The sequence below is a fragment of the Coturnix japonica genome, chromosome 9 (genome assembly GCF_001577835.2).
Source record: "Coturnix japonica isolate 7356 chromosome 9, Coturnix japonica 2.1, whole genome shotgun sequence".
In the NCBI taxonomy this organism is placed as follows: Eukaryota; Metazoa; Chordata; class Aves; order Galliformes; family Phasianidae; genus Coturnix; species Coturnix japonica.
The window spans coordinates 16,744,816-16,772,090 of record NC_029524.1 but is presented as its reverse complement, the minus strand read 5'-3'; the positions used below and the strand labels follow the sequence as shown (position 1 = coordinate 16,772,090).

At 39.8% G+C, this 27,275-nt stretch overlaps 1 protein-coding gene across 8 annotated transcripts in view; it reads left to right on the top strand.

Moving 5' to 3' along the window:
• The window catches only part of NLGN1 (neuroligin 1), a 334,592-nt gene that overhangs the window by 66,564 nt on the left and 240,753 nt on the right, over window positions 1-27,275 (top strand). For 4 of the 8 annotated variants that reach the window (XM_015871902.2, XM_015871903.2, XM_032446556.1 and 1 more), the window contains exons 2-3: window positions 5,228-6,033; window positions 6,461-6,520. In XM_015871902.2, coding sequence (XP_015727388.1) covers window positions 5,541-6,033; window positions 6,461-6,520 — 553 coding nt within the window. In that variant the 5' untranslated portion in view covers window positions 5,228-5,540. The remainder of the gene's footprint in view (window positions 1-5,227; window positions 6,034-6,460; window positions 6,521-27,275) is intronic. The other 4 variants (XM_015871908.2, XM_015871907.2, XM_015871906.2 and 1 more) reach the window with 1 other exon arrangement.

The window sequence follows — 27,275 nt, the reverse complement described above, 5'->3', positions numbered from 1 at the left end:
GAAAGTTAGATGAACTTGGCTTTACGGTGTACCCCAATGTGTAACTACAGTGTAAGCCAATTTCAGTATTGGAGATCATAGATGAGAGACAGATGTTGAATATTTGTTTTTCTCTAGCGTGACCTATGGTTAACAGGAATTCAGTTCAGTTTCTAGAGTAGGTCAAAAACTCCTCATGTCCTGAAGCGCACTACTACCATCAACACAATAGCCATCTGATCATTTGCTAGAATAGCTCTAGCACTCAAATCTGAGTATAAATGTGGTCCATTTAAGAGTTAACCATAAGCTGCTAAAAGGAATAAAGGTTCACTTCAGTGCCCATTATATTCCACGCCAGTGCATCTGTCATTTTTAATTTAAATCTGTATTACTTAGCTGTCTAAAACTTTACACATAAGTGACAGAGTTACCCATTCTTTCTGTTATGGGTAAAATCACCATTTCCTTACCTACTTACTGTGCAAAATGTCAGATAACTACAGTCCACATTAACAAATTGTAGCCAACTTCTGGTATTATAAACAATTACTTTAGCTAAGAAGTAGAACTATTTTAAGAAAATGACTTATTGATATGAGTAAATGGAAGATAATAAGGATGGAGTGACCCTCTTCTTTCCATACGTTTAATTTGTCTAATTCAGAAACACTGGAATAGAGAATTAAGATCAGAAGTCTTATTTTGGCAAACCAAGATGCAGAAATTATTTAAAGAGATCTTTTGATCATGAAAATGCTAATTAATAATGAGTTAGCATTAGTGAATATTCCTGCTAATGGGGAAGAACAAAATATAGTGAATCTGAAAAGTACATGGCAATTTAAATGAGTCTTACATCATCTACTCAATTTAACTCAACTTTTCATTAACTTGTGCTTCATTGTGTTGAATAATATATCCGTATATATATACACTTGTAGTTTTTCCTAATTTGGTTGTAAGGTTTTGTGTACAAAAGGTACTGTTAAGTAGAAGCAAACGTGAGAGTTTCATTGAGGAATCAGATCCTCTGATCTGTGAGTGATATATTGACACAGCTTGAAGCATTTGGAAATCCCTACCCCTGGATTGTTTGCAGACCTGTGTAGCATAGCACTTGTAATCTCATACTAATGTGGGCTGGGACCGTGACCCCATCAGAATAATGTCTTATTTGTATCCTTGTTGGCAGTTTCAGCAAAGGCTGTGCATGTCAATAGGTTTGGATCTGTAGCTGCTTTCTGAAGCTGCCCAGACCCCCTCCAAATCCGCGCCTTTCTGAGGCGCATGAGACTCAGGACTGCACTATCTTATCATTGCACAGACCTGCTTTTTAGAAAGAAAATAGATCATTTCTTGAACTAAGCAGATGTAAATCCCTTCCTTCAACCAAGTACCTATGGAAGTACCCAAAAGCAGGGTCTGTTTCCAAACACAGCAAGAAAATACATGTTATTTGAAACAACACTTCCCTTTACCAACTTGAAATGTGAAGGAGGAGATGGGAAACTTCATGATACGTCTCTGGAGGATAAGCCTGATCATGTTGGCAGTCGGTGTGTCGCACCGATCTGGTGTTCACCCTGGTTCAGAGTTGTCCCTTTAATGGCTTTTGTTTCGCTGCCCGTGTTCCTGTTTGGGATCATAGCGTTCTTCAGAACACAGGTTTCCTTTTAGAGACACAAAACATCTTTAGGCTCTCAGTCGTAAGTAGAGACCTTTGTAAGGAAAAACGGATGCAAATGCAGTTTATTCTGCAAAATTGTATTTGTGTTTTGAGACAAAGCAGCATTGTATGATGTTCAAAACCCTTACAATCACTTTCTATGAATATTTGTGCAATTGGGATTTTGCAGTAAAATTGGAGTGGAAAGGAATTTTTAAGCACAAATATCAAGTCATAGAGTACATCTTCAACTAAAAAGAAAACAGCCAGTGGTGTAAAGACTAAATAATGCCCAGCATATGGCCAGGAGCACCAAGTCCCACTGAAGGTTTTATTAATCTGTTGGAGCTATTGACAGGTGGTACAGTTCAAGACATCCCTTAAGATTTGAAGCTCTGTGCGAGAGTGACAAAGAGGAGTTTGGCTGCTGCAGTTTGCAGCAGATGCGACTGGTTGTGGGATGCCCTGTGTCATTGGAAATGCAAAGATACTCTGAAGTTATCTTGGGCTGTTCGCTCCTCAGCATACTAAATGCTGTTCTAAAGCATTTCAGCATCTGAGCTATAAAGTAATTTAAATTCAGAAAGGAAGATAATCAAATAATGGATGATAGAAAAAACCTCTATATAGCATAGACTGTTCCAAAGACCGTGAAAGACTTTATCAAATACCTTTTACAGTAGAATTCATTTGCGTTACCACAGGGAACAATTGTGATCCTCACATCTAGACAATAAAAAATCTGAAAATGCTTCTCCTTGTCCTCCTCAGATCTACAGTACTCTGCTGCTAAAGCTTTATACCTTGGCTCAAACTGATCATCTCTGCTCTTTGGTTTATTGTGCTGCTCATCTCCCTGATTATTCCCCTTCCTGTTAATTGCTTCTGTCTCACTGACTCCTGATCGGTTCTTAGGAGTCTGGATACCACGGGAAAGTCCTATTTAGATCATCTGCTGGAGGACTAAGGAAAATTTTGTGTCCAACATTGATGCTGAGCAACTAAGACAGCTAAGCTCCGGGCTGGCATCCCCATTTTGCCTTCCCACTTAGTTCTGGATATACAATTTTGACACAAAATTCTCAAAAGATCTGAGCAGTCTCAGTCTCCTTATTTGCGTGAGTTGTTACTGCTGTAGCCTTGGTGCGACCAGCAATGGGCTCAGGTGTTTGACCTGTTTGACTCTCAACAATAAACTGTTGCCAAATGGGGAAAGCGCAAACCTGGAATTCAATTTGTGAGCACAATGCAAATCTGTTGATTCCAACTTTGCAAAGCCTTGCAGTTTATTGCCTTGCGTGGCTTAAAAATCTATTCACTGAAGCTAGCTAGTACCCAAAAATTAATTAATGAGAATAGCCAAACAATTTAGTCTTATCAGTTTAGTTCAGTTTCTGCAAAACTTCATCCAAAGGAAGCAAACCTGAACTTTCAATCACAGCAGAGATGTTCAGCTGCAGCAGCAAGATGAACGAGCTTAAAACTGAAGCCTGGCTCTATGATTTGCTTCAAATTTAAATAACTTATTCAGAACTGAAATTATTATTTAAAGAAAAATATCTCACCCAAGTCTTACAGTCTGAAATATATCTCTGTTCTGATTGACTCCTGTGATTTCCATCGTTGTTGTTAAAACTGACTGCTTTAGGTAACAAAAGTGGGTTAGAAAGTAGTCTTAGAGCTCAAAACCGGTCTATATGTTATAGTGTGAATTGTTCCATCTTTCCATGATGTCCTGTTCCATTGCTGCACATCAACTCAGAGCAGCAAAGCTGCTTGAAGTGGCTTCTGCTCCAGCACCTGTCCTCCTCTGTCTTTCCTTTTTCTCAAGCAATATCCCACTACTATCAAAATCTGAAATGTGGCAAAGGAACAGCTTACTGAGATCCAATTGTTCGCATGCCATTCTGTTCACATTTATTAAACACATACGTTAACACAGGGGAATTATTTTCTGCAGCTAAATTGGTGTGTTTCCAGTAAACACAGAGAAGTTTGAAGCTGGAGAATGAAGGGCATAAGCCTGTTTGTTAATGTGGTTTCACAGTGAAGGTGTTAGAATTAGCAGAGAAAGAAAGGGAGAGAGAAAACTGTGGAAAAGCTTCATCTATCTCCTTATTGCCTCCTGAGATAGATTGTTCAGAGCTAAAGGAATGCTAGACATGAACCAAATCTCCTGCTGTCCTATATAGCTTTTACAATCTCCTTTTTAATAACCGAAACTGCAGGGTAGTCTGACTATTAGACAAGCCGTTCTTTTGAATTCTCTCTCCAATGTGTATAGACGTGATAAAAAAAACAACAATTCTCATTAAAACTGCCAATGCTCTTCAAAAGCAGGTGGTTTAAAATGTTTCCTATGCAAAGCAAAACACTTCTCTTGTGCTTTACACACTGCTTAATAGGGAGCGTAAGATTACACTGCTATGTTGTGTATAACACTGCATTTTAAATAATAGGATATTGTAAATCGTGTTAGAAATATGTTTAACATGCATATGGAAGATGTAATGATATGCACTGAGTAATGTTCAGAAGTGCTGGAACACAGCCTTGTGTGACAACCTCTGAGCTAACGTGGTTGAAAATAGAGTCTGGAATTTGAGATTATGCAATCCCTGATCCTAACTGTTGATTTTTCCAGGATACCGTTCAGTCAGCGTGTGGGTATATGAAAGATAGGATTTCCACTGCCCTGTGGGAGTGTTTCTTGTTTATACTGTAAAATAAGAGTGGTGGGAATTGAGCGTGTTCATGGTGCATTTTCATTTGTGAGTAGTTGAAAAGGAAGGCGAGATGGGTCTGAAGTAAACACTGTGATATACTGCTCCATCCCTAATGTGCCTGCTCATACCCTTTTCCTGATCAGTCATAGCTCTGTGCAAATCCAGAGTTTACATTCACTTTGATGGGAGCAGAATGTGGGCCTTCATCATTACTGTGGCTGTTTCACGCTGCCATGATTCGGGTGCATTTCATTAGCTGTTTGAAATTTGAGGGATGAGAACACCATACAAAGCATGGTAATTTGTGTTATTCTTATAAAGATGTACCAATTGTCCTGATGTTTGAATCAGAAGTTGCATTGTTAAATGAACAAATGTTTGTATGTATTGTCATCTGCTTTGGATGAAATAAAAAGCATTTGAATCTTCTGTATGCCTGTATATCTTAATTCATTCTTTTACTTTAAAAAAGTAATTACTTTCTTTTTGGTAACTAGTGCAAATAAGGTGGGAATTGATTTTGAGATGATTTGGTTGAATAAAATATGAGCATAAACACGTATTTAATGGGGCCTGGCAGCAAAGTGCTTATTCTTGTCAAGGTGAATTTTAAAAACATGTTTCCTATCAGTTCTGTTTCTTCTGAAAAATCTGTGTAAATTCAACAGGTGACGTTATGGATAATCCAGTAATCAGTGCTTCACCCGCCATTTCATGGACCCATAAACTAGTGCAGTTTTACTTACATGGCTCTAGCAACTATTAATGTATGTACATAACTTGTGAAACATCTAGTTATCACTCTGCTCATATTAGCTCTTTCATACTAATGATTTATTTTCATTTTCTCCAGGATATAGACCTGCGGCTAACTGGATTTGATTTATAAGAGGGGATTCTGCAGTAAATGGCCGCTCTCTTCATATTGCTGCTATGGAAAACAGAATTGTCAATAGGATGTAGTCTGATAAATAGTGCTGAGTGAAGATGCAGCTTCAATAAGTGTGAAATCAATGGAAGATACTTACCGCATGAAAAGCCTTTTGAGATTTTTCTGACAGGCTCCTATTTAGGAAACTTGATCTGTTTCCTTTGGTCGCCCTCTTTTTACACCAGTGGATACAAATAAGATTGCTTCACTGTAGTCACACAACTAATGTGGGACCATGGCCTTTCCAAGATCCATGTGGCTGAACTGTGTATGGAGAGCGCTGATAGCCCGCCTGCTACACATGGGATTGAATGCCACTTTTGCTTTCTCTATACTTGGATTTTTGCTTCACGCTGCAGCTGTGTCCTCCCAAAAATTGGATGATACCAACCCAGTGGTGACCACCAACTTTGGCAAGATAAGAGGGATTAAGAAGGAACTAAATAATGAAATTTTGGGGCCTGTTATTCAGTTTCTCGGGGTTCCGTATGCTGCCCCTCCAACAGGGGAGCGCCGCTTTCAACCTCCTGAGCCTCCGTCTCCCTGGGCAGATATCAAAAATACCACTCAGTTTGCTCCAGTGTGTCCCCAGAACATTATAGAAGGCAGGTTGCCTGAAGTCATGCTTCCCGTGTGGTTTACTAATAACTTGGATGTAGTTTCCACCTATGTACAAGATCAGAATGAAGACTGCCTGTATTTGAATATCTATGTCCCAACCGAGGATGGTGAGTTAATAGCAGGCAAAACAGGGAGATCTTTTTATTTTCTTGTTCTACGTTCTAACAATATTAATTCATGTCTACTGTTAGCATGGCTTTCTTTGTTGCATGCCAGCATACTACATGTATGCATGCTGCTTTTCTGTGTATGCATCTGTTCTTTTTTAAAAAAAGAATTATGTCTACACTCATTTCTTTTCTCCCACAGCACGTGTATTTTTAGGTCAAATTTGGTGCCTAATTCTCATTGCCACCCACTGACTTCTGGGAAGATGCATCAACATCTTATCCATTGCATGTGCAGGCACCACAAGTTGAGACTCTTCCGCACCTAATAACGCAGGTCATATTTGAGTTAGATAGTGGTGTTGCATGCTCCTACTGTCTGTGACGGAGCTCCATGTTATTTTCTAGTCTTCTATTCATTTTTCAGTCAAAAGAATATCCAAGGAATGTGCCAGAAAACCCGGCAAGAAAATTTGTAGAAAAGGAGGTATGTATAAAGTGTACAAAAACAAAAATGGGGGAAAAATCGAAACCTTGTGAAGGAGGAACATATAATACAGCTGAAAGAGGTTGATTTGCCGATGCTGTAAAGTGAACAGTTACAGTCCGTCGTGTCGTAGTAAAGCCAGAAAAGTACTTAAAGAGAAGACTGCATAGAGCAGATGAGCAGATAACATTTGTAAAACTTGAACTTGGTTGCACCTGGTTATCTCTCTTTCACTGTCCTATACTGATCTCGTTGGTAGCTTCTCTGTCATGGCCTCATGGTGTAGAGGAGTGTCTGTCCCTCATATGCTGACACCCTGCATTGTATATGCATGCACAGGAGGTGGCTCTCATGCCTGGGAGCCACTGATGCTGCTGGCACTCCACAGCGGTATAATCTAGTGGCATGGTGCAGTGGCTATTAGGTACTGTAGCAGTGCTGAAAATCTTTGTTGACTTCCTGAGTGATCCATACTGTTTTCTTAAAGCAGTGTTAACTTTCCTGGAACATTTTTGTGAAACACTTCTTTTTGTTTAGGCGATTTGAATAGTGAGTGCTGATTTCTTTTATTGTGTGATTACGGCTGTCATTGCAAGACACCTCATCTCTTAAGAGGGACCTGATACTTTGGAAACTAGGGTGTTATATAGAACTTTGGTTTCTAGCATTGTAGTGTTAGACAGCATGGTAGAAATTGCAGATTTCTTTGTGAACATTTCCAAATCTCCAAGGCAATTGATATGTGATGTGCAAGGTATATCGTGATACTGATTTGAAGCAGGCATTTGGTAACAACTTTCAAGTGTTAATTTTGTACTACTATACACATTTGTTTTGCAACAAGTTATTATTTTTTTTATTGTTATCTCTAAAATGTGCTGTGTAATTGTTGGTCTACATTTGAACCTAGACTGCTTCTTAGGGTAAATGGAGCTGTATGGAAATACAGCTATTGACTATTACCTGTAATCCGCATACTTAGTGTTAGTTGCTATATGCTGCTGTTACTCCAGAACAAATACATTTTAGGAAAGTGTCATAGCAAGAAATGGTAAAAAGTCAGGCAAGGTTCAACTCTGTTAACTCAGATCTAGGCATCTAAATGAAGGTGGCCTTATTTTCCAAGGTTTTTGCTTTTGCAGTTCTCACTGATTGTTAATTGCAGCTAGTTGTTAATTATTAACTGTTAATTGTAGTTGCTCGGCATATGCTTTTTTTTAGATGTCTAAATCCAGTTGCTGTTACTTAAGGCAGTAAAATTTGTTTTTAAAGCACTGGGCTTTGAGTCAACCTCTGATGTTTCTATTGGGGAATTTCTTTTCTCAGTGCTGTAAAAATACAATTGCTTAAGCTGGACTGCCAGAGTTGGAAACAAAGATAATCAGGGCACGGTGAGCAACGTCACTTCTTCACACATCACTCAAGTTAGAATAACTGCTGTCATTTATATGCATTCAATTAATGTGCAGTGCTGCAGCAGTTATTACGCAGTTCATCAAGCGTGTGTAATTAGCTGAGCAACTTTCACTTCCTATCACCCAGACACTGATTCACAAAGTCATAAATAAAGATGCAGATCTCCATCATTGTTCTCAGAAAGTATTTTTCCTATGAGAGAATATATATTAAAAAAAAAAAAAAAAGTCAGAAAAATAGCAAAAATAAAGGCAGGAAGAGCCCAGTGGATGAGGAAGTCATGTTTATTGTCTTGTGAGCCTGAAGGAGAATAAAGAGAGCTATTTGAAATTCAGAAGGTATTTCTGCAGTTAAATTCCTTGCACAAATAGCACAATAAGGAGCAGCAGCAGCCTACCTCTTCTCCTTGACAAGTGCAGAGGGCCACTGGATACCTTTTGCCTGGGCAGCTGGTAGAGTGGTGCCATCCTTATTGGCAGAGCAGCTCACCTTCTGCTCACCCATACACAGCCTTGGGTTACCCTCGGCCTGGAGTGCCTTCATACCCCATAGGAGAAGGGGTCAAGTGGTAGGAAAAAGGTGCAGTATAGTAAGGTCATCTTCTAGCTTGGGAATGGCCTTGGGTTTGTATGAGAAAAATGAAAGGAAAGATATTGTCTCGTTTGCTAGATGTAGGTGGTAGTCATTTCATTATAATCGGTGATAAGTTACTGAAAAGAGTAAATAGGAAACTGAGAGGAAAACTTTTATGCCATCTACTTAATTAAAACAAGATACATAAATTAGAAGCTACCAAACCAACAGTATGCTATCTTATATACTGTTTAATGCTTTCTTATTATACGAAATAGATTTTATTAGATAAATAAACTAGTAACTACAATTAATTGTCAGCTGAGGGATATAAGGAAATTAAAAATTTTGAAGAACAGGAAGTAATCTGATGAAGACAGATGTAGAAATGAAAGCAATCCTATCTCCAAGTCGTGCTAGATGTTGTAATGGGAATTATAACCATTATGATGTGTTCCTGGGATTTTGATATGAGCACTACAGAGACTACAAGTTGATAGGATGGGAGCTGAGTGAAAAGGGAGGAGGAAATATTAGCCTAATTTGTGCTCAATATAGTTGCTTATATTTCAGTATACTTCTTAAACTTCAATTTGCTGTCTCTATAAGTAATGAAAGATCATTTGTTTTCATGTTTGTTTCTTACTGGGCCTGTGAAGGTTAGAAGTTGCTTAATTCTTTTATTGATGTGCATACAGTAACAGCTCTGTTTGCTAGGCCTGGTTTTAGAGAATTTGTTCAAAGGAATTTGTTAGCTTTGTGTTGTTTGCTTTGTGGCTAGTCTCCATAGTTTTAAGTTGTAGTAGAACCCAAATTATATCCTGGATGACACCATTTTACTGACTGATACTGGTTATGTTGCTGATGATGTGATATTTCTTGCAGACTTTAGCATGCTTTATAGGAAATACCTGAATAGTTTTGCACCTTCTTTGGTGTTGCTGATCTCTGTTTTTACTGTATATCTATTAATTGTGTTACAAGAGTTTGCACCATGAATGTCCTAATTTCAGTTCTAATGACAATTATAAAATGAAGTTTGAAAATCATCACTCGCGTGACCACTAAAAGATACCTCAGATGTTAAGGGATGGCAGTACGTCTTTCACAATGAACTTGTACACAGGCCTTCATATTGCCTGAATAGATCTCAGTGTGAAGATGTGGAAGTTTGGTTTCCACAGAAAATATGATACATACTGGATGTTGTGGAAGTAGTTTGGGAGACAAGACTATTTGTAGGAGAATTGTGGGTGGAATAAGGAAAGAAATCACTTGATCCTTACTTTTACATTTGGGTATTACCTATGGCTAAGATATTGCCCAGTATCGGTGACTTCTTCAAATGTGGATTCTGTTTCTTATTCTATTCTGTGCAGCGAATAAATTTTAAATGCAAAGAATCATGATCTGAACAACCTCATTTGAGAGTGTAGTATGAGACAGCTCTATTAATATTTATGCCTCCTAATGGGCTGCTTGATTTTCAGAGCAAAGCTCCCTCCACCATACTTTCTGGGTTATGTCTGCAATTACCCTGGATGCACAGGAACATATATGTGTTCATACAAATGCACTCTCAGAAACAAAATAAAAAGAGCAGTGCTATCATCTCATCCTGAACATTAGTTTTGTTTTTTTCCTTTGGAAATATCTTACATCAATTGTGATTCATAAATGCCACTGATAACTTTAGGGCTTTTAATCTTAGCAGTATGAAAGATTTTTCATAAATCTAAGCAGATATGAAAAGTCCCATTTAGCCCGTTACCCTTTGCTTACATTGGTTGTTTCTTTCAACACTCTATTTAATTACCTCAGAGCTGTTTGACTGACCATCTTATTTGGGAAAAAAAAAGGTAATTAATGCAACCTATATGGTTTCTAGGACCTTTATTAAATAGCCATTCTTCTGTACACTTTTTTCAGCTCTGAAATCAATAAGAAAAGTCCAAGTTTGGCCCTGAGGAAATCTGTATTTCCATCTCCAACATTTGTTGATTGATTATCAGATTCTTTTTCTTTCCTAAATGTCTCATGTAGAAAATAATATTGAAGTATTGGACTTGTGGATGCTGTATTACTGAAAACCAATTGAGATATTCTTCTCCGTGGCCATATAAATGAAAGAAGTCTAAGGTGTGTGCCTGCAGCATTGCAGGCTCAGCTGTGTCAAATTATATTGTGTTGCCCAGGGGCTAAGAACATACACTTGTAGACCATTACCAGGGCTTATAATGTCTTGAGAACGAGCGTCAAAGCTCCCAGAGATACCTCAGTTCGTTTTTTGGTGCATCTCAACCTTTGCAGAGCGTGTAGATCTTCACTCAGCCATTTTGACTGTTCATAATGAATTGTTTGCCTGTAGTTCACTTGTCTCAGTATTTGCCTGTACATATCTGGAGTTTTCCCCTGTTTGCACTTCCTGGCTTCTGGCTGAAGTGCCCTCCAACCCGTTCGGCCCTTGCAAGGCCAGTGCTCTTCCCTGCAGTATCATCTGGTGCAGATGTAGTCCATAATCCTGAACTCAGGTGCTTTATACTGAAACAACAAGGCTGTTCCATTTTTCTGTTCAATTTTGAATCACTGTGTTCCTGTTTTTCATTCCTCAGATACCATAGCAGCGCTTTTTATTATACTAGTAATACATGGAAGAAGATAATGAAGCAAACATTGTCTTGTACAGACCTTTTCATCCTTTCACAATCTAAAGCTGTTAGTGTCAGTTAGCAGCAGTATTCAAAGACGTGTAGTAGGTTTATGTCATATTTGAAATAACATAAAATGCTTAAACTCTGATGTACTTCCACAGTCCTTTTTCTGAGTGAGCCAATTCTTGACAATAGACGACTTTGCAGACTGCATTTTAAGACTCCAGTCATCTTAAATGCCATCAACATTGGTCAGAGTCCTCCCTAAATGTCTAGTGTTTCAGACTGTTGCTGACCACGTAGTCATCGTGCTGTCATTGCTTTGCTCATACAACTTGACAGTGCTTATAGCTCTAACAGGTCTTAAATTCTGATCTAATTCCATTCCTTGTCCATTATTTTGTTGCTCCCTTTTCATTTTCCACATCCTCCCACACACAGGCTCTAAAATAGTACTGTTACCTGCTAATATGAAGTCAGATAGAAATGTTTTGTGCTTCACCTTGACTTTCTCAGGTTGGACCAGCTGTACTCAGTAAATAACACTGAAGTGGTTTTCCTTTCAATTTGCTGCTTTCTAATTTATCACATAAAGCCAGACTGGACAAAATATTAGAAGTAGTAGTTATGGGAGTATATTTGTCCATTTTTGAGAGAAATCTTTGAGTAACTTGCGTATCTTTTGGATAGCTATGTTTTTCTGCTTACTTCTTTGTCATTTTTTTCCATGTATTGTATTATTCCTTTGATCTTCTCTGTGTTCATTCCTTTTGTTTCCTTGTAATACATAAGGATACAAATACTTTTAGTTTTCCTTGCATATTTTTGAAGCTCGAATCACTATGCTTGCATGTGTCAAACCATTCTTAAAGATCATCTCAATTATAATGTTAATAATCCGCTTATAACTTGAATATTGCTCCAGTATAATTCCAGGTTTTCTTCAAATTCTTTTCACTTGTAATTCTTTAACCCTCTTCATTTCTACTTACATTGTGTTGCCAAACGCACGTCTACTCTGCTTTGATATGTATAGTATTAATTACATTCTGCTTTCAGAACCCCACTGCTTAATGAGCTTAACATAAATGAGATTTGTTTTTGGGATATCAATCCATTTCTTCTGTTTTAGTATTAATATCCCATATATTACTTTCTCATGCTTCTAATAACAAAGTATTATCCTAAATAGACACAACCCCAAATAACAAAAGGCTGTGAGAAGTGGGACAAAGCTGACTCAAAGCTTTGTTTGCACCCATCTTTTTGACACATCTTTGCTGGCCAGAATCAGCTACCTGGGACTGTTGTAAGTGAAGGCAGAGATTGCCAGACATGGAAACTGCATGGTGCTGGTGGTTGAGCTGGTTTTCCCTTCCAAAGTTTTGCTGTGGAGTCAAACTTCAGCAGCAACAGTAAATCATGTTGCTAATCCTTCTGCTGTGGGAATTGTTCTAATATCACATTGTGTTATCAGAGCAGTAATCAGAATCTGTCCTGGTTGAGTTTTCTGTGCTTTTTTCATTGACCCAATGGAGCATTTTGGTGGAAGTTCATGGCCAGTGTGACTGATAAACTTCAGCAGCAGCTGTGTTGGAGCGCTGTGCCCTGCGCATGGGCTTTTCTGGAGTGTTTGTGGGGATCCAGCACTTGTCCCTTTATGTCACAGAGGAGTCAGAACACAGACTGCAAGTTGTTGTGGGTGTTTTCTGTTTATGTCACTGGCAATTTACAGTTCAATATCTTGTGAGATGCTGAACTATTGCATAGGATAACGAAGTTTGGGCTATACTAATGGCAGTATTTCGGGATCAGGCCTGTAGGGGCAAAGTATTGAGGTCTCTTGGTATGATTTAGTATTCTTTTAATACATTTTTTCTCCTTATTTTATTTTGTAATGTGTGGAAAAATCAGATTATCATATGTAAAGAGAATCTTGTAAGCAGAAATCTATAAGAGCGAAACAGCAGATTATTATTTGTATTTGTTTTCTGGCAAGCTTCCATTTGTTAAATTTCACCCTTACTATAAAGGCCTTCTTTAATTATTAGCTGAAAATCAGGTATTTATGTAATTATTGTAATTATATCTACACATCTAGTGTACTTGCAATTATTTCATTAAAAATTGTAATTATTATACAATTATAAGGGATAATGACGTCCTTGTAACATGTTGCAGAAGCCCTAATTAAATGATGGCATAAATGAATTGGAAGTAATTTAGAAGTTTTGAATATTGTTTTATCAGAAATATCAGAAGTGATTCATCCACATTATGAACTGGCAGTGAAACCCCTGCAAAGTTATTTTGAGCAAAGATTTCACAGAGCTCGTGGAAAAGGATTTGTCTCTATTGCCTCTCTGTCATTACTTTCTGTTCCCTGTATTCTTAAACTCCAAACCTGCAGATTTTTAATAGAAAGGTGCGTTGTGTAAGACGATTGCACAGCTTGCTGAACCTTTCTAGAAGGCTCAGCCTGGAGCAAAATAGGATCTATGTGAAAGCACAGCCTGTACTAAGGGGAAAAACCTATGCAACAGTTGGTTCAAGGCGGTGGAAATATATATATATGAGGAGGTTTCATTACGTGCTCAGCATTGATGATTTGTCTGAATGTTGGAATGCCCAAATGCTGCAACTCCGGGTGCTGGGGAAAGAGAGACAGAAATTCCTCCTGTTGCACAGGGCAGTGTGATGCTCTGAGTGCGGGAGGAGCGTTAGGCAGAGTGGGAACAGAGTGGCCCTGCAGAGCATCTCCCTTCCTGTCTCTAGAGTGGGTGGGGAAAGACAGGCAGGGATAACATGTGCCAGCATCTACCAAAGCTTCAGCATAACAGGCTTCTCATCTTCTGCCCTGTCAACTTTCTGTAGTGTACAGATGATCTCTCCCTTCAATTAATTTTAAAAGCAATTGAAAATGGCAGCAAGGCATATATAATGTTTAGGCTTGTTTTATCAATCTGTTATCTTAAATCTAATGTGGTGCCACTAAGTGATGGGTACATAACAGGGAACCCATGGCAGGACTGGTGCTTATGTAGCCACCCTTACCACGGCACCCACCTCGGTTTGCTCCTGAAGGCAGCACCCTGCTGTGGGCTGGTGCCATGCAGACCAGCTGGAGGGCCCCATCCGAGTGCACCCGCTGCTTGCCTCCCACCTGCCAGCTGGAGCTCCACCTCCAGTCCTTGCTCCCCATTTGCTGGGGGAATGACTCATGCACATTCTTCCCATTTACTTCAGATGCATTTAGGCAGGTTAGGCAGACCTTATGTTCAATTTGCTTGGTTCACATCAGTTCATTTTTTGCCCAAGTTTGATTAAAGAGGGCTTACAGGAGATACTCTATTGCAGAATGTCCCACAAAAGGATAGAAGCCAACCTCCAAGAGGCAGGAGATGCTGGAGCTGCCAAAAGCCCACCTACCCATGGCAAGCTCCCTGGCTGCACCATTTGATGTTCAGGTTCCCTGCTGGGGCAGCCACTGAGGGACTGAGCCCTGGTGGGGGCTTTTTCCAGGAACCTACTGCCCTTTAATCAAAAGCTGAGCACTACCCCAGCTGTCAAGTTCCATTCCAGTACCTTGGCAGGGATTGTTTTAGTTCCTGCCAACACTACGCTTTGCTTTTAGTCTTCAATATATTGATATTAATATAGTGAACAGAGAAACAAAACATACCATTACCAGCAGGACCTATCTGAAGCAATGAGAACTCAGTCTCTGAGAGTCCTCATTCCCAAAGCAGAGCTTTTAGTGAGATGGATCCAGTGGTAAGGGAATATGAACCAGGAATTTATGTACGTACGTATGTATATACAGTCACAAATAGATGGGAAATCTCAAGGAAATCCTGTACCATTTGCCTAATTTCATTACAAAATTTACATTCATATATTTTCATATTTATTTTAAAATGCAATAAAGTTCCAGAGATTTTTCAAAAAAGAAGAATTTAGTTGCTTGAAGCCAGATGTAAGATATGTGCATAAGCCAAATAGGTACTATGTCAGGATTTGCACATTTAGGTACTCTGAGACTGCTTCCAGTAATAGTGCCCTGTGATCTATATAGTGCTTTGGATCCATGAAGTATCACTGTGGGGTTGCTGTAGAGGCAGGTTTATTTCATGAAATCTCACAAGAAATCATTAGGCTGTAAACCTGGATTTTAAATTCTTAGTCCTTTCCCCGTTTCTCCATGCTAAACTCAAATGAAGTACCCTCCATATGAATCATTTAAAACTGTGCTATGTAGAACAGGCAGGAAAATTGAGTTTACACTTTTCAGTCATTAACTGTGTTCATTAATTACAAATGGATTACTTTTGCTAGAAACAATAACTTTTGAAACAAAAAGTAGCTGCTCTAGGTACAAGTGCTGAAGCATCTCTAGTTTCTTGATATAATGTTTCCAAAGATGAAGCCTCATGTAAAAGGAGAGGCAAAAGAAGCAATGATTGCCTTTACTACACAGTGCCATGGTACTCCATACTGGCAGGCACCTCGTGCAGTGTTGTAGCCACAGTTCTTGAAGTATTGAAGGCATTACCCAGCTAACATCATGCTGTGATGCCAGATCATAGGGAAGGTTGGCTCGGGTGCTACAGAGACAGGGATGAATGCTGACAAGGTCACTGTAAGTGTGCCCCATCCAGAATCCCAGCCTGTTGGCAGAAGCTTTTCGCCTCCCCTTCTGCGCACATTACATTCTGTGTCGTTCACATCGAGGCGAGCGCTGCCCCTTGAACTGCAAAGCAGTCATGTGTTCTTGACAGGCTGGTTTTGCTTCTTTCCCTGACATCCGTGAACGATGCCTGCCGGAATGCAGTGCGGCAGCATCAGGCCATCGCCTCGCAGAGGTGAGCGGGAGGCAGCCGGCATCTGAGAGGAGCAGGAAGGCGAGCTGACAGCAAAGACGGCTCCTGACACCCGCGTGGCAGCAGGTGTGTGCTGAGCACGGAGCTGGGATGAAAAGGTTCTTTCCCTTCAGGCAAAGAAAGACCAAGAAGCAGGCAGTGCTGAAATCCTCCCTGCAGTATTTGGTGGCAGAAAGTATTTTTTTTCTTCAGAGTTTGCTTATGTGTATGAGTTGCCATTTTCCTGCCCAGAGCTTTGACATACTGAACTACAAGCTGGTTTGTCTCAGCCCAATGGGCAGCAGCAGAACAGAAGGAGCAGGTGATTTAGAAAGTGCCTAAAAGGAGGGTTACAAAGATGGAGAAGGGTCTGGAGAGCAGGATGTGTGAGGAGCTGCTGAGGGCCCTTGGTTTGTTTTGGATTTACTACATATGTGCTCCACAGACCTTCCAGGCTCAGTTGTTGCCCTTTCCCAGCAGTCTGAGCAATACTGCTGCCCAGTGCATGGGCATTTGTGATGGAAGATGTCATGAGATAGTTTTGACCTGCAGTTGAGCAAAAGCTGTCCCTCCCTTAATATCGCTTGATTAAAAATGGATAAACTCAGCAGTAAGTCAGATTTTGGCCTGTTGTTTGAATTATGAATATCCTTCTAAATGCTGTCACTTCCTTAAAGAAATACAGTGGTTTCTTTTGAATTTTAAGTGACTTTGGATTGAAATTCTGTGTGAGTGATTATCTGGCTCAGTGAATACTGTTGTTATTATTAGCAGTTTGGGGTGTTAACCTCTTCATTGCTGAAACCTCTAAGCACAGCATGCCACTGTACTGGCACTCAGGAACTAGAAAGGTTAAGAAGCCATTGAAACGTATTCAAGAAATGTCATAATTTTCAGGCTGATGAAGTGCATGCCTGGAAGAGAACAAAGAAACAATAATTACATTTACTTTATGCTTGCAAAAAAGACAGTTTGAAGGAGAGCAGACCATAGAAAGTAGCTCATTTTGGGTTCTGCCCCCATTAGTTATGTCACATTCCCACTTCAATTCTGTAAGCCCAGAAATGTGCTGCTTAAACGGAGTTTGGTTGCATGGGGATGATTTGACACAGAGCCACATGTTCCTTTCCAGTCATTCTGGTCCTTGCCAGCCTTTTCCCATTCTCTCCTCCCTTCCTTAGCTAATCAGCATCTGGCCTTCTCCCTCTGGTGAACTTGCGTGACTCTATTTCAAGTATAGATTTAGTTATTAAATCTGGAGATAAAGTATGGATCTGTTCCACTAATCAGATACTGCAGTGACTAGAGCCATAGACGTACTTGGAGAGATCAATTAGATTAGATTATCAGATCATTATAAGCAAACTCTTAAAGACAAAGCAATAGAAAGTAATCTCACATCACTGTTTCTTTGGAGGATATTTATGCTATTGCTTGTCAGCTTCTCTGTTTTTTCTACATCTGCTTAGTACCACAGTGGTGCTGAGCCTCACTTCAGTGCAGGGCTAGAGGGTCAGTAACAGTCCGTGCAGTGAAACCTCTGTGATGCTTTCCATAAGCTCAAACACATTATGAGTTTTCTTGGGGAACTCATTTTGGATCTTGAGTTAGACAGAAGCCTTCTGTTCAGTTGACATCCTTCTATTATCTCCCTTGTCTCATTCTGTATTTATGATTTTGACTATGATCTTATTTTGACTACTTTTATTGCATAAGCTTGATGCTATGAGCAAATACTAGCTGATTCAGATAAAGATTCATTCTCTAGCTGTTTGTTTTCAGAATTCCTATGGAAATGGTTTTCCAGTGCATAATAGCCCACCTTGTCGGTTCTGAGTCTCGAACTTATGCTCTCTGCAGCCTGCAGTATCATTTTCTTTGCATGTGGGTATATATGAGCTTCTTTTTTAAATACGTATTTTAGTAAGTATCAAGACTAATGTTATTATACTGTTTCTGTGAGAGAACTGACAGAATAGTACACATCAAAGGCTACAATTAGTGTATTTTCATTTGACTTGTTCAGCCTACTAGGTTGTTAAATTTTGCATAGAAAATCATTAGCATGTGTAATTTGGTGAGGAAGGTCTTGGAAGAGGAGTGGTGGATGTAAATCAGTTGGTGAGGGGGCTCCCATACAGTATTTGAACAACAGAGCTTTGAAATATCATAAAATATTTCCTTATGCATTTACTGCGAGTGCAGAGAGGTGAAAGAAGCTGCAGGATTATCACTGGTCTAGGAGTTAACAAAGAAGCTCCAGCTTGTTTTGTCTAATATTAGCATCTAGAACAAGATCGTATCCCTTTCTTTTCTCAGTGAGCTCTGCAGTTACACAGGATTGAGATTGCAGTGTGCCAGCTCTCCTTTTAAATAAAGATGAAGGACATCAGAATCAGGTTTGAGATAACAGTTCACTGTGTTTATAGAAGTCCAGTATGAGGTCTTGCTTTTGGGTTAGAACTGGTCTAACTTGGTATAAAGATTAGTCCTTTTTACCCATTTTTTTTCTTTTCCCAGACTAGTTCTAGAAGTGTTGCATTGCAGCTGATGTTACATCTGTCACACATGTTGCTTCGTGACTTTGGAATTAGCAGAAGTTGGAAAAGTGATGGAAAAAAAGGTGAAGTGCATTTCTTCCCCATTCTTAATGGGCACATGTGACCTAAAATTCTGACAATTTAGAAATAGTTATCCGGTATTAAATAAATTCAAAAACATTTAGATTTTGGTCAATCAAAATCAGAGAGGAGAGGTCAGAAATCAAGACCAAAATAGAAGAATTATTAACTAAAGATTCCGTCGTACAGCGACTAATCAGGGCTTTTGTGTGCCCTGCTGTGCCAATATCTATTCTGAAACTAGTCATTATGTCTCTGTTCTAAAAAAGAACTAATTTTGAAGACTTCTCTGCCCTAAAATCAAGTAATTTACCACCCTTGACAATTATTTTTTGCTGTGGTTTTATGATGTTTCTCCTGATGAAGCATTTAGTGCCAGACACAGCGGCTTCTGGTTTTGTCTGCACTTCTCAGGTTGAAATTTCTTTGAGTGCAGCTACAGTTCTTTGGTGCCAAAGTACTTGATTGCCTTCATAAACTGGGATGTTTAGCTGCAAAACTGACATAAGCATTAGGATTACATTATTGACTATTTTGAAGGTGCAAAAATCTATGAAGGCCTTTCAGTTGTGCTCGGCTGAAAGCACCTGTACCCATTAGCGCTCAGTGGGTGCGTTCCTGGCCACATCAAAACCAGCGAAATTCCAGTTTAGCAAGACCAAGAGCAGATCTCCATTTCTTAAAGAGGAACCCTTTTAAATTTGAAAGTAGGTACAACGTTTGGAATGATTTTAGAAGATTTTAAGAATTGTGCCTGGGGTAGAGAAATGCCTTTTCCTTTTTTTATTTTTTTTCCCCATCCTTATATTTTCTAAATAATTTTCTAAGCAGTTTTACATCTTGCATCACAGTACTTCCAGTGCTAACAAATCAGTTTTACCTTCTGTATATTTTCCGTGCTTCCTCAGCTCACAGACATTATCCTGTGTTGTCTTTATTTCCAGTCTCCAACTCTGTTTTTCTTCATTTAATACCTCCTTAGGGCTAAAAAAAAACCCCAAGCTGTTCGTTTGCCAATATCGCTGTTAAAATTTTCCTTTATGTTGAAGACAGAGAGAGCAGGACAAAAGAGTGGACTTCTGCAGTCACACACAGAGAGGGAAAGAGACTTCATGCCGTCACGGAGCTGAATTTAACACATCCCATTCTTTTCATCACAGGCCTATTCTTTGGGCCAGTCTGTTTATGATGCTCCTGGGTTGCTTTTGTGGCTCCCGTAGCTGAAGCAATGTTTCTCGTCTTTAATTCTTACACAACTTAATCCTGATCTTTCTTAAGTGCAAGTATTTGTCAGTCAGTTGCCCCCTACAGGGGTGAGACTCTAGTCTTATCTCAACCCGTGAAATATTTTCTGCCTCCCACTTGACTTGCAGTCTTACAGCTTCCAAATACAGCAAAAGAAAGGATTGCTGCAGCTTCTATTAATTATTTACATGCTGTTATCAAACATTCCTAGAGTGCCGTAAATTTACAGGCTTTAGTACAAACTTGGAGAAAACAAGTTCCCTGCTCTAGAGAATTTACAGGGAAGAAAAGACAACAGGGGTGAAGATGTAAAGCCAGTGGTTGTAGTAAAGTAGTGCAGAATACAGGAGTTTTGATAAGAAGGGATTGCTGTAATACATGGTGTGAAGGAGGAGAGCAGGATGCGTGCGCAGAGTGCTGTGAGAGGAGAAAGAGGCAGCAGTAAAAGCCAGTAACAAATAACGTGGAGGGATTACAAGGAAAGCAAAAGGATTGACCTGATTTGTGTGTTTACCACTCAGCGTCTTAGTGGTGCCCTTTCAGCTCCTGAATATAATCATTTAACTCCGGGGGTGGCAGAAGCCATTGCACATCTCGAAGGAGGACCTGCGGGTCTCTCTCCTGCTATGTGTGAGTTGGTGTGGGATTGTTCCTGCATGTCCCATGGAGCAATGGCAATGGCCAGCACTGAGGAGGCGAGGGCACGTTGGTTGTGCTGTGCTCTGGTGGCAGCAGGCAGTGCACACCCATCCTTCCCAAGGCAGCAGTGTGACCGCAGGTTGCTGTGCTGGATGCACGCTGCTGCTGCTTTGTGAACTGCTTCTGCTCTACTATAGAACCATTATCATTTTCTGCTTTTCCTCTAATGCGATTTTATTTTTAGATGCATGAAAGGATGAGCACAAAGAATAGGAGAGCGTATAAACAAGTCAGAGTGAGTCGAGGTGAATAGGCTGGACTTGGTGTACAGAAATCCACAAAGGCTGGCATCATTTCCCAGTGATTTTGTTACTGTCACTGCATTGTGTAGTAGCTCACATTGGTAGGTTCACTGCGGTTGTACCAAAGGCTACAATCACTGCTGTGGAGATCAGTCGAAGAGAAGAAATATTAAGTGCTAATAACATGTAATAGGATAATTGGCTGCAGTGCATAAAAGTACATGTCAAAACAATACAAATTGTTACCTGAGAAAAACACCAAACCCTAAACAAAACCAATGTGATTTAGTCTTTACCCTTTGCTGAGTGGAAGGGGATGCTCTAGCTTGCTTCTGGCCCAGGGAGTGCATTGCACCGAGGGCTTTACCCTCCTATGCTAGCACTGTACCCAGTTAAAGCCTTTGCTTAGGTAGGCCCCTAATTTTAAGCAGGAGGGCAGTTGTGGAGCTTGGGAATTATCCAGGAACACTCCATGTTGGCCATTAATTTAAAGGCTTGCCTGATGGCAAATTCACCACTTACAATGATGGGAGGAAGACTTGTCCTGTAGTTTGTGGAAGGATGACTCCAAAGGACCATACATCATGCGGACATTGCTTTGGCAGTTTAAAGTGGCCATAAAATGTATGTAAATCAACTTAAGATGTTGCTGTAACGTAGACATTATTGCAGTCACTGTCTTGAATTCTGAGCCAGCCAAATATTGGAATGTTTGTGTACTTTCACCCTGGGTAGATATAGCTACACTGCTATTGGCTTTCTGCACATGGAGCTGCATTTATTTGCTTATTTACTGGTGCTTCCTTTTCACTAATTTTGAGATGGGATACTTTAAGACAAAGGAGTTGAGTGTACGGTTACAAGTCTGTGGACAGAAAGATCAGCCAAAAGTTAAACACGGGAATGAACACATAATCAGCAACCTTGTGATTGTTAGAGCAAAATAGCATTAAAGCACAGAACATTTGACTGTAATGGAAGATGAAGTTACTTCTCTGACAGGGCAGCAGTCCTCTCAAAACTGTCATCTATTGCAACTTGAGTGATTGCTAATTACCTTTATGAAAACACCAATTTCAGTCATATTTTTGTGTCACCTGTACAGCTTTATATTTGTATGTAATTAGGAAGGCATTCATGCAACACTGAAAAAATTAGGGAACCATTCAACAAAAATTAGGTTCACATTGGAATCTTAGCATTAAACACACTGAAGCTATGGAACAAGCTGTATTGTACCCAGCATGCTTTCAGCTCAGAAAAATGCAGCGTTATCAGTAACGGTGAACACTGCCCACACCTCCTTGTGAGCTGGGCTTGCACCTAGCACTGATGAAATGCTGTTCTCCATTGCAAGTGCTTATTATTTGTTTGGGGTTTGGTGTGAAACTTCATAGATCCATTCACGTGCCCATAATACAGACTGCTCTGCAGATATTAAGCTCTTAGCAGTTTTATGGGTGGAGCCAATGTCCCCAATAGCTGACTGAGTGTACTGAGGACTTCAGCAGCACATCTGGCTTTCACCTTGAACACTGCAACAACTCATGTTTGGATCCAAACTGTCTGGCATGAGCCAATTTCTCTTTCAAAGAAGAGATAATTAGAATGACTTCTTTGTCTTTCTTGGAGTCATGTTGCCATTTGTTCTGGCAGCAGATGCAGCAAAATCATTGTACTTAAGTTTCCTGTGCTATTTTAATGACCCAGAATTTTTTTTCTAGGGGGTAAGATTGTGTGGAATGCAATGACAAGAGCATTAATTCCAGGCTTTCTATGAGTGTGGCTCTGCAGTATCCATACTCATTTTATGGCCTGTAGTAGGCAGGACTGAACTGCTTTATAGATTTGCTCTCTTTTAGTGAATTGGAGTAATTCCTCATGGTAATAAAACATAGACCCGAATTAGCAAAAATCTGATCCCTAATTGACCTTATCTTTCTGCCAGTCTGATGTAATCCAGTTCTGCTGTGCTCTTGCCCTCATTTCCTGTGAATGGTCAAAGAACACTCACGCTCATTGATGAGAAGACTGAAAAAATTCAGGCACTTTCCACTTTGTGGATACGTTTTACTTAAGTTCCCACAATTAAACTTATTTTCACTTTTGAAATGGAATGTGTTGCTGATGTGACTGTCATCTTGGGCAAATCTCTGTCTTTGTGCATATGGCAGTGCCCACAGTGTTAAAATTCTTCTCCAGGTGCAGCACAGCAGCACAGCAGCTCTGGTACCTCATGTGTTTTCAAAAGATAGATGTGGATTTCCCTTTCCCTTTTCCTTTCCCTTCATCATAAGACAGACTTCAAGTAAGCAACTGATTGCTTTGTGTTTAGGAGTTTCCCTTGTAGTTACTGGAATCATTAGTACAACAGTGATACAGAAATTTCAAAATACGGTCTATTAAATAACATTTTCTAGATGAAATTAAGATGAATTTTTGCACTTTGTCAATTAAACTAAAATAAAAGCTAAGAGTGCACTTTAGGGATTTTCTTATCTTATTAATATTTATTAAACTACACTTCTTTAGTTTTCTGTATCTTAGATACTTTGTCATGAGATTGCAGAGGATTATCTGAGATAAAAATTAACTTGGACAAAGTTAATCAAAGTGAACTGACTGCGTTTTCCTTCCTCGGGTTGACAGAAAGACGGAAGAGTCAGAAAAAAACCCATAATGATCAGAACTGAAATCCCTCTCTAATTTATACATCCTGGAGTGTTTTTGCAATAAAAATGTGAAACACTCTTCAAAAATACGGAAGCAAAAACCCGATTTAATCCAATGTCGCTATAAAAATTTAATAGCAGTGCAAGGCTGAGGCTCACATCGTGCCTTCAGAAGTGCTTCTGCCATGTTACATCAGTCTTCCTGCCCACATCCTCTGTGCTGTTCTAGACAATTATTTATGGTACTTTTTAGGATTATTTTTTAGGGAAAGCACAAAATGCTTCTGCGCAGCAATTGATATGGAGGCAAACAGCATGAAGGAACATACTTTTGTGAGAGCATTTATTGAAGAGCTAACACGGTGTTGCCAAACACTGTGCTCAGCCACAGCTCCCTACAAGCCATGGAGGGGGCTGGAAAAAAAACACCACCATTGTTTGCATTGGGGTCCTACCCTTCTGTAAGAGAATAGGAGTTTGGGTGTCTAAAACCATTTCTGTTCTCAGTCTCCTTCCTTTCAGAAGTCAAAACCAACTCTCTAACCACATTTGAGTTCAAATTCCTCACTTTTGCAACTTCTGCAGAGCCTTCCTAGCCCAAGTCATCTTTGTGAAAAGCAGGAGGAGTCCGTGTGTTGTGAAACCCAAAGCAAACTTTCTTTTTGTACATAGCGCAGAGGACAAAGGGCCCTCCATACTTATTTGTTACCAGTCATCTTTAAATTGCCTCAGCCTCTAAGTCTTTCTATTTAGAATGGTGATTTTGGTTGTAGTCACAGTGAGCATCACCGCAGAAGTTAAACACTGCAAAAAAATTGTCATTTAGAGTGGAAAATCCACCAAAGCTTCAGTGTAGGTAGCAGCAACTAATGTAAAGTTAAAGACTAGAGCAGAAGGCAGTCTGCTTCTCTGAACAATAACCATAAATATTTACGCTCCAGAATAATTAATAATTCATGGCACATGACAGTCACAGAACACAGTTTTGATGCTGTACATCTGGTTTGTTTGTTTGTTTGTTTCTCTTCTTTCCACAAAGCAACACCTTTAATTCCAGGGTGGTTTGTGAACAAGCTCTCGGCAGCCACCAGCCTGGGAAGTGGAGCCGGCTGGGCTATGCGGTGGCCATGGCTCTTTGTTGTGTTCCCATCACGGCACACATCTTCACTATGGGTTTCTTACAGGTACCAAAGGCAAAGGTTCTGATAGATGAAGTTGTTTTTTTGTTTTTTTTTTTTAAATATAAGTCTGAGCAATTAAATTATCCGTGCTTATATCAGCTTCAGGCTGAATGTTGTGCAGGAAGCTCAGTGACAACCTTCCTGTGCTTAAAAGGAGCTTATAAAAAGGAGAGAGACCAACTTCTTATGTGGTCTGATAATGATAGGACAAGGGGGAATCGCTTTAAACTAAAAGAGGGCAGAGTCGGGTTAGATGATAGGAGGAAATCCTTTACCCAGAGAGAAGTGAGGCCCTGACATGGCTGCCCAGAACTGTGTACCCCAACCAAGGTCATGGATGGGCCCTTGGCAGCCTGAGCTGGTGGGGACAGCCAGCCCATGGCAGAGGGTTCAGAACTGGGACCTTGTACCAGACAGCCAAGACAAGGTGTAAGAGAAATACTTTATCTTCTATTGTGTGGAGAGCTGTTTAGTGCAGGACATGTGTTCTCCCATACAGAAGTGTGGTAGATGTGTGCATGCAATATGGACTGTAGGTAGTTTCATAAGGCACTTGCATAGGAAGCCAGATTAGATGAGTTTAACTTAATTCTGGTGTCTTCTAACCTCTGAATCTTTGACACTTTGACACTTAATGTTAGTTTAATATAGTTTCTTTAAAGTAACACAGATCAAGAGTGCCCGTAGGTCCTATAAATCTGATAACCACATGGAAAATTTAGCAGGAGAAGCACCTGGTAAAGAATGGGAAAATGCATGTTCTTATGGCAGTGTCTCCTTATGGTGGCTTGAAGAAAAGCTTGTGTAAACTACGACAAAAAGGGTGAAATCTTCATCCCTTTGAAATCAAAGGGATTTATTGGAGAGTTTATGTGATTAGCACAGATGACGATGTCTGCTGCAAGAGGCAGAAGGATTTCATTTAAGGAAGCCTTTAAAGTGACACACTGAACTGCTAAATTCTCTAGATTTCTATTGTGCTTTTCTATAGGATCCTCCTGTGTTTCTCAAGGCAGAAAGTTCACAAAGCCATATTTATTTGCATTATCTATATTTATATCTCTACCCATCTATATCTGTATATAACGCAAAGATAAAATGTAGGCTGTTTCTGTCTGAAAATCTGTATAGTGTTCCTGTGTTTGTTGTTGCTGGAGTGGAACTCTGTGTTCCCTTGAATTCTGGGGCCATGTGCTGGAGGAGAGGTAGTCACATTACTTATGGATTGTATTAACATTGGATTAAGAAAGCCACAATAAGATTTATCTATTTGATCTTTCACAATTAAGCATTAGTCTAGTTTAAAGCTTTAAAGTATCAAGCAGTACAGCAGCATAAGTTCTAATTAGCATTGGAGCTAATGCATGAATTGGTGTTCATGTGAAATAAACATGCCAAAGAGCATAATACATGTATTATTTTAAAGCTTGTGGGGGTTTGTTCTGATATTAATTATAAATCAAGATGCCAAATGATTTATGTTAGATGTTCTTCCTATTAATTAAATTATATTACACTAATAAATCAGTCATCTTCCCTAGTTATAAGAATAGAAAGTTGGAAATGGCTTGTTGTCCTCACTCTGTTCCCTATTTGGGAATATAGGAAAAAATACCTTAAGCTATTTTAATATGCCTTCATTTCCCCAAATTTTTGGCTTCACCCTTCCATGCTGTATTCAGCAATCACCAACCTTAGAAATACATTAGCTGAAGTTTTCAGGTAGCCTTTGTCTTAATAAATGACAGCAAATACGGTGAGATTTCCAGGGCAGAAGCAGGAGTATGATCTGCCACTGCCATGATGAAGCCTCCAGTTCTGCTAGAGCAGGATGGTTTCACCTGGATTTCTGGGGCATTTCAAAAGGAAAAGGTGGGCAAACATCTACCTAATGCAAATGTAAAATCTCCTTCCCTTCCTCCTCCCATCCTTCCCTTCCCACACAGCCACAAGCACATCTGATGGCAGCAGCACAACGTTGAGCACAGGGCTGAGCAAGGAAGAAAGGAGGTTAAAAGCCCTTGAAACATATGGCGTGCTTTGGCTTAATAGGAAGTGGGTGGCAAGCTCTGCAGGGGTGCAGCCTGTTTTTGTGGAGCATTTGTTTCCCAAATACCTGTTTATGATTTTTGCCCCGCAGACATGCAGTAAGTGGATGTAACTGCAAAGTGCGTCTCGGTGCAGTGTGTGCTCCCTGTAAATGTGACAGTGATGAGTTTGATGGATGAGGAGGTGGCAACCAAAACAAAGACAGAGAGTGGTGGAAGGACAACGTAGGAACTAAAAGCAGGTGCCATTTAGAGCCTGCTGGTACTGTTTACTTCCCTGCTGAGGTGGAAATCTTTCTCTTCTAAAAGCCTTTGCGAGGGGCTGAGGATATCCCTCTGCAGCACTGTATTACAGGACAAACATTGGAGGGAAAAACTGTTAAAGGCACCTCTTAGTTTTACTGAATTATTACTGCTCTGAGCAAAAATACACTGTAGGAAAAACCCAGCTGCTAAATGCAGTTCATCTGGTGCGAGCATTTGCTTCACTGTGGAGTTTGAAATGTATTTTTCCCCCCAGAAAAGGATACAAAAGTAGAAAATGAAGT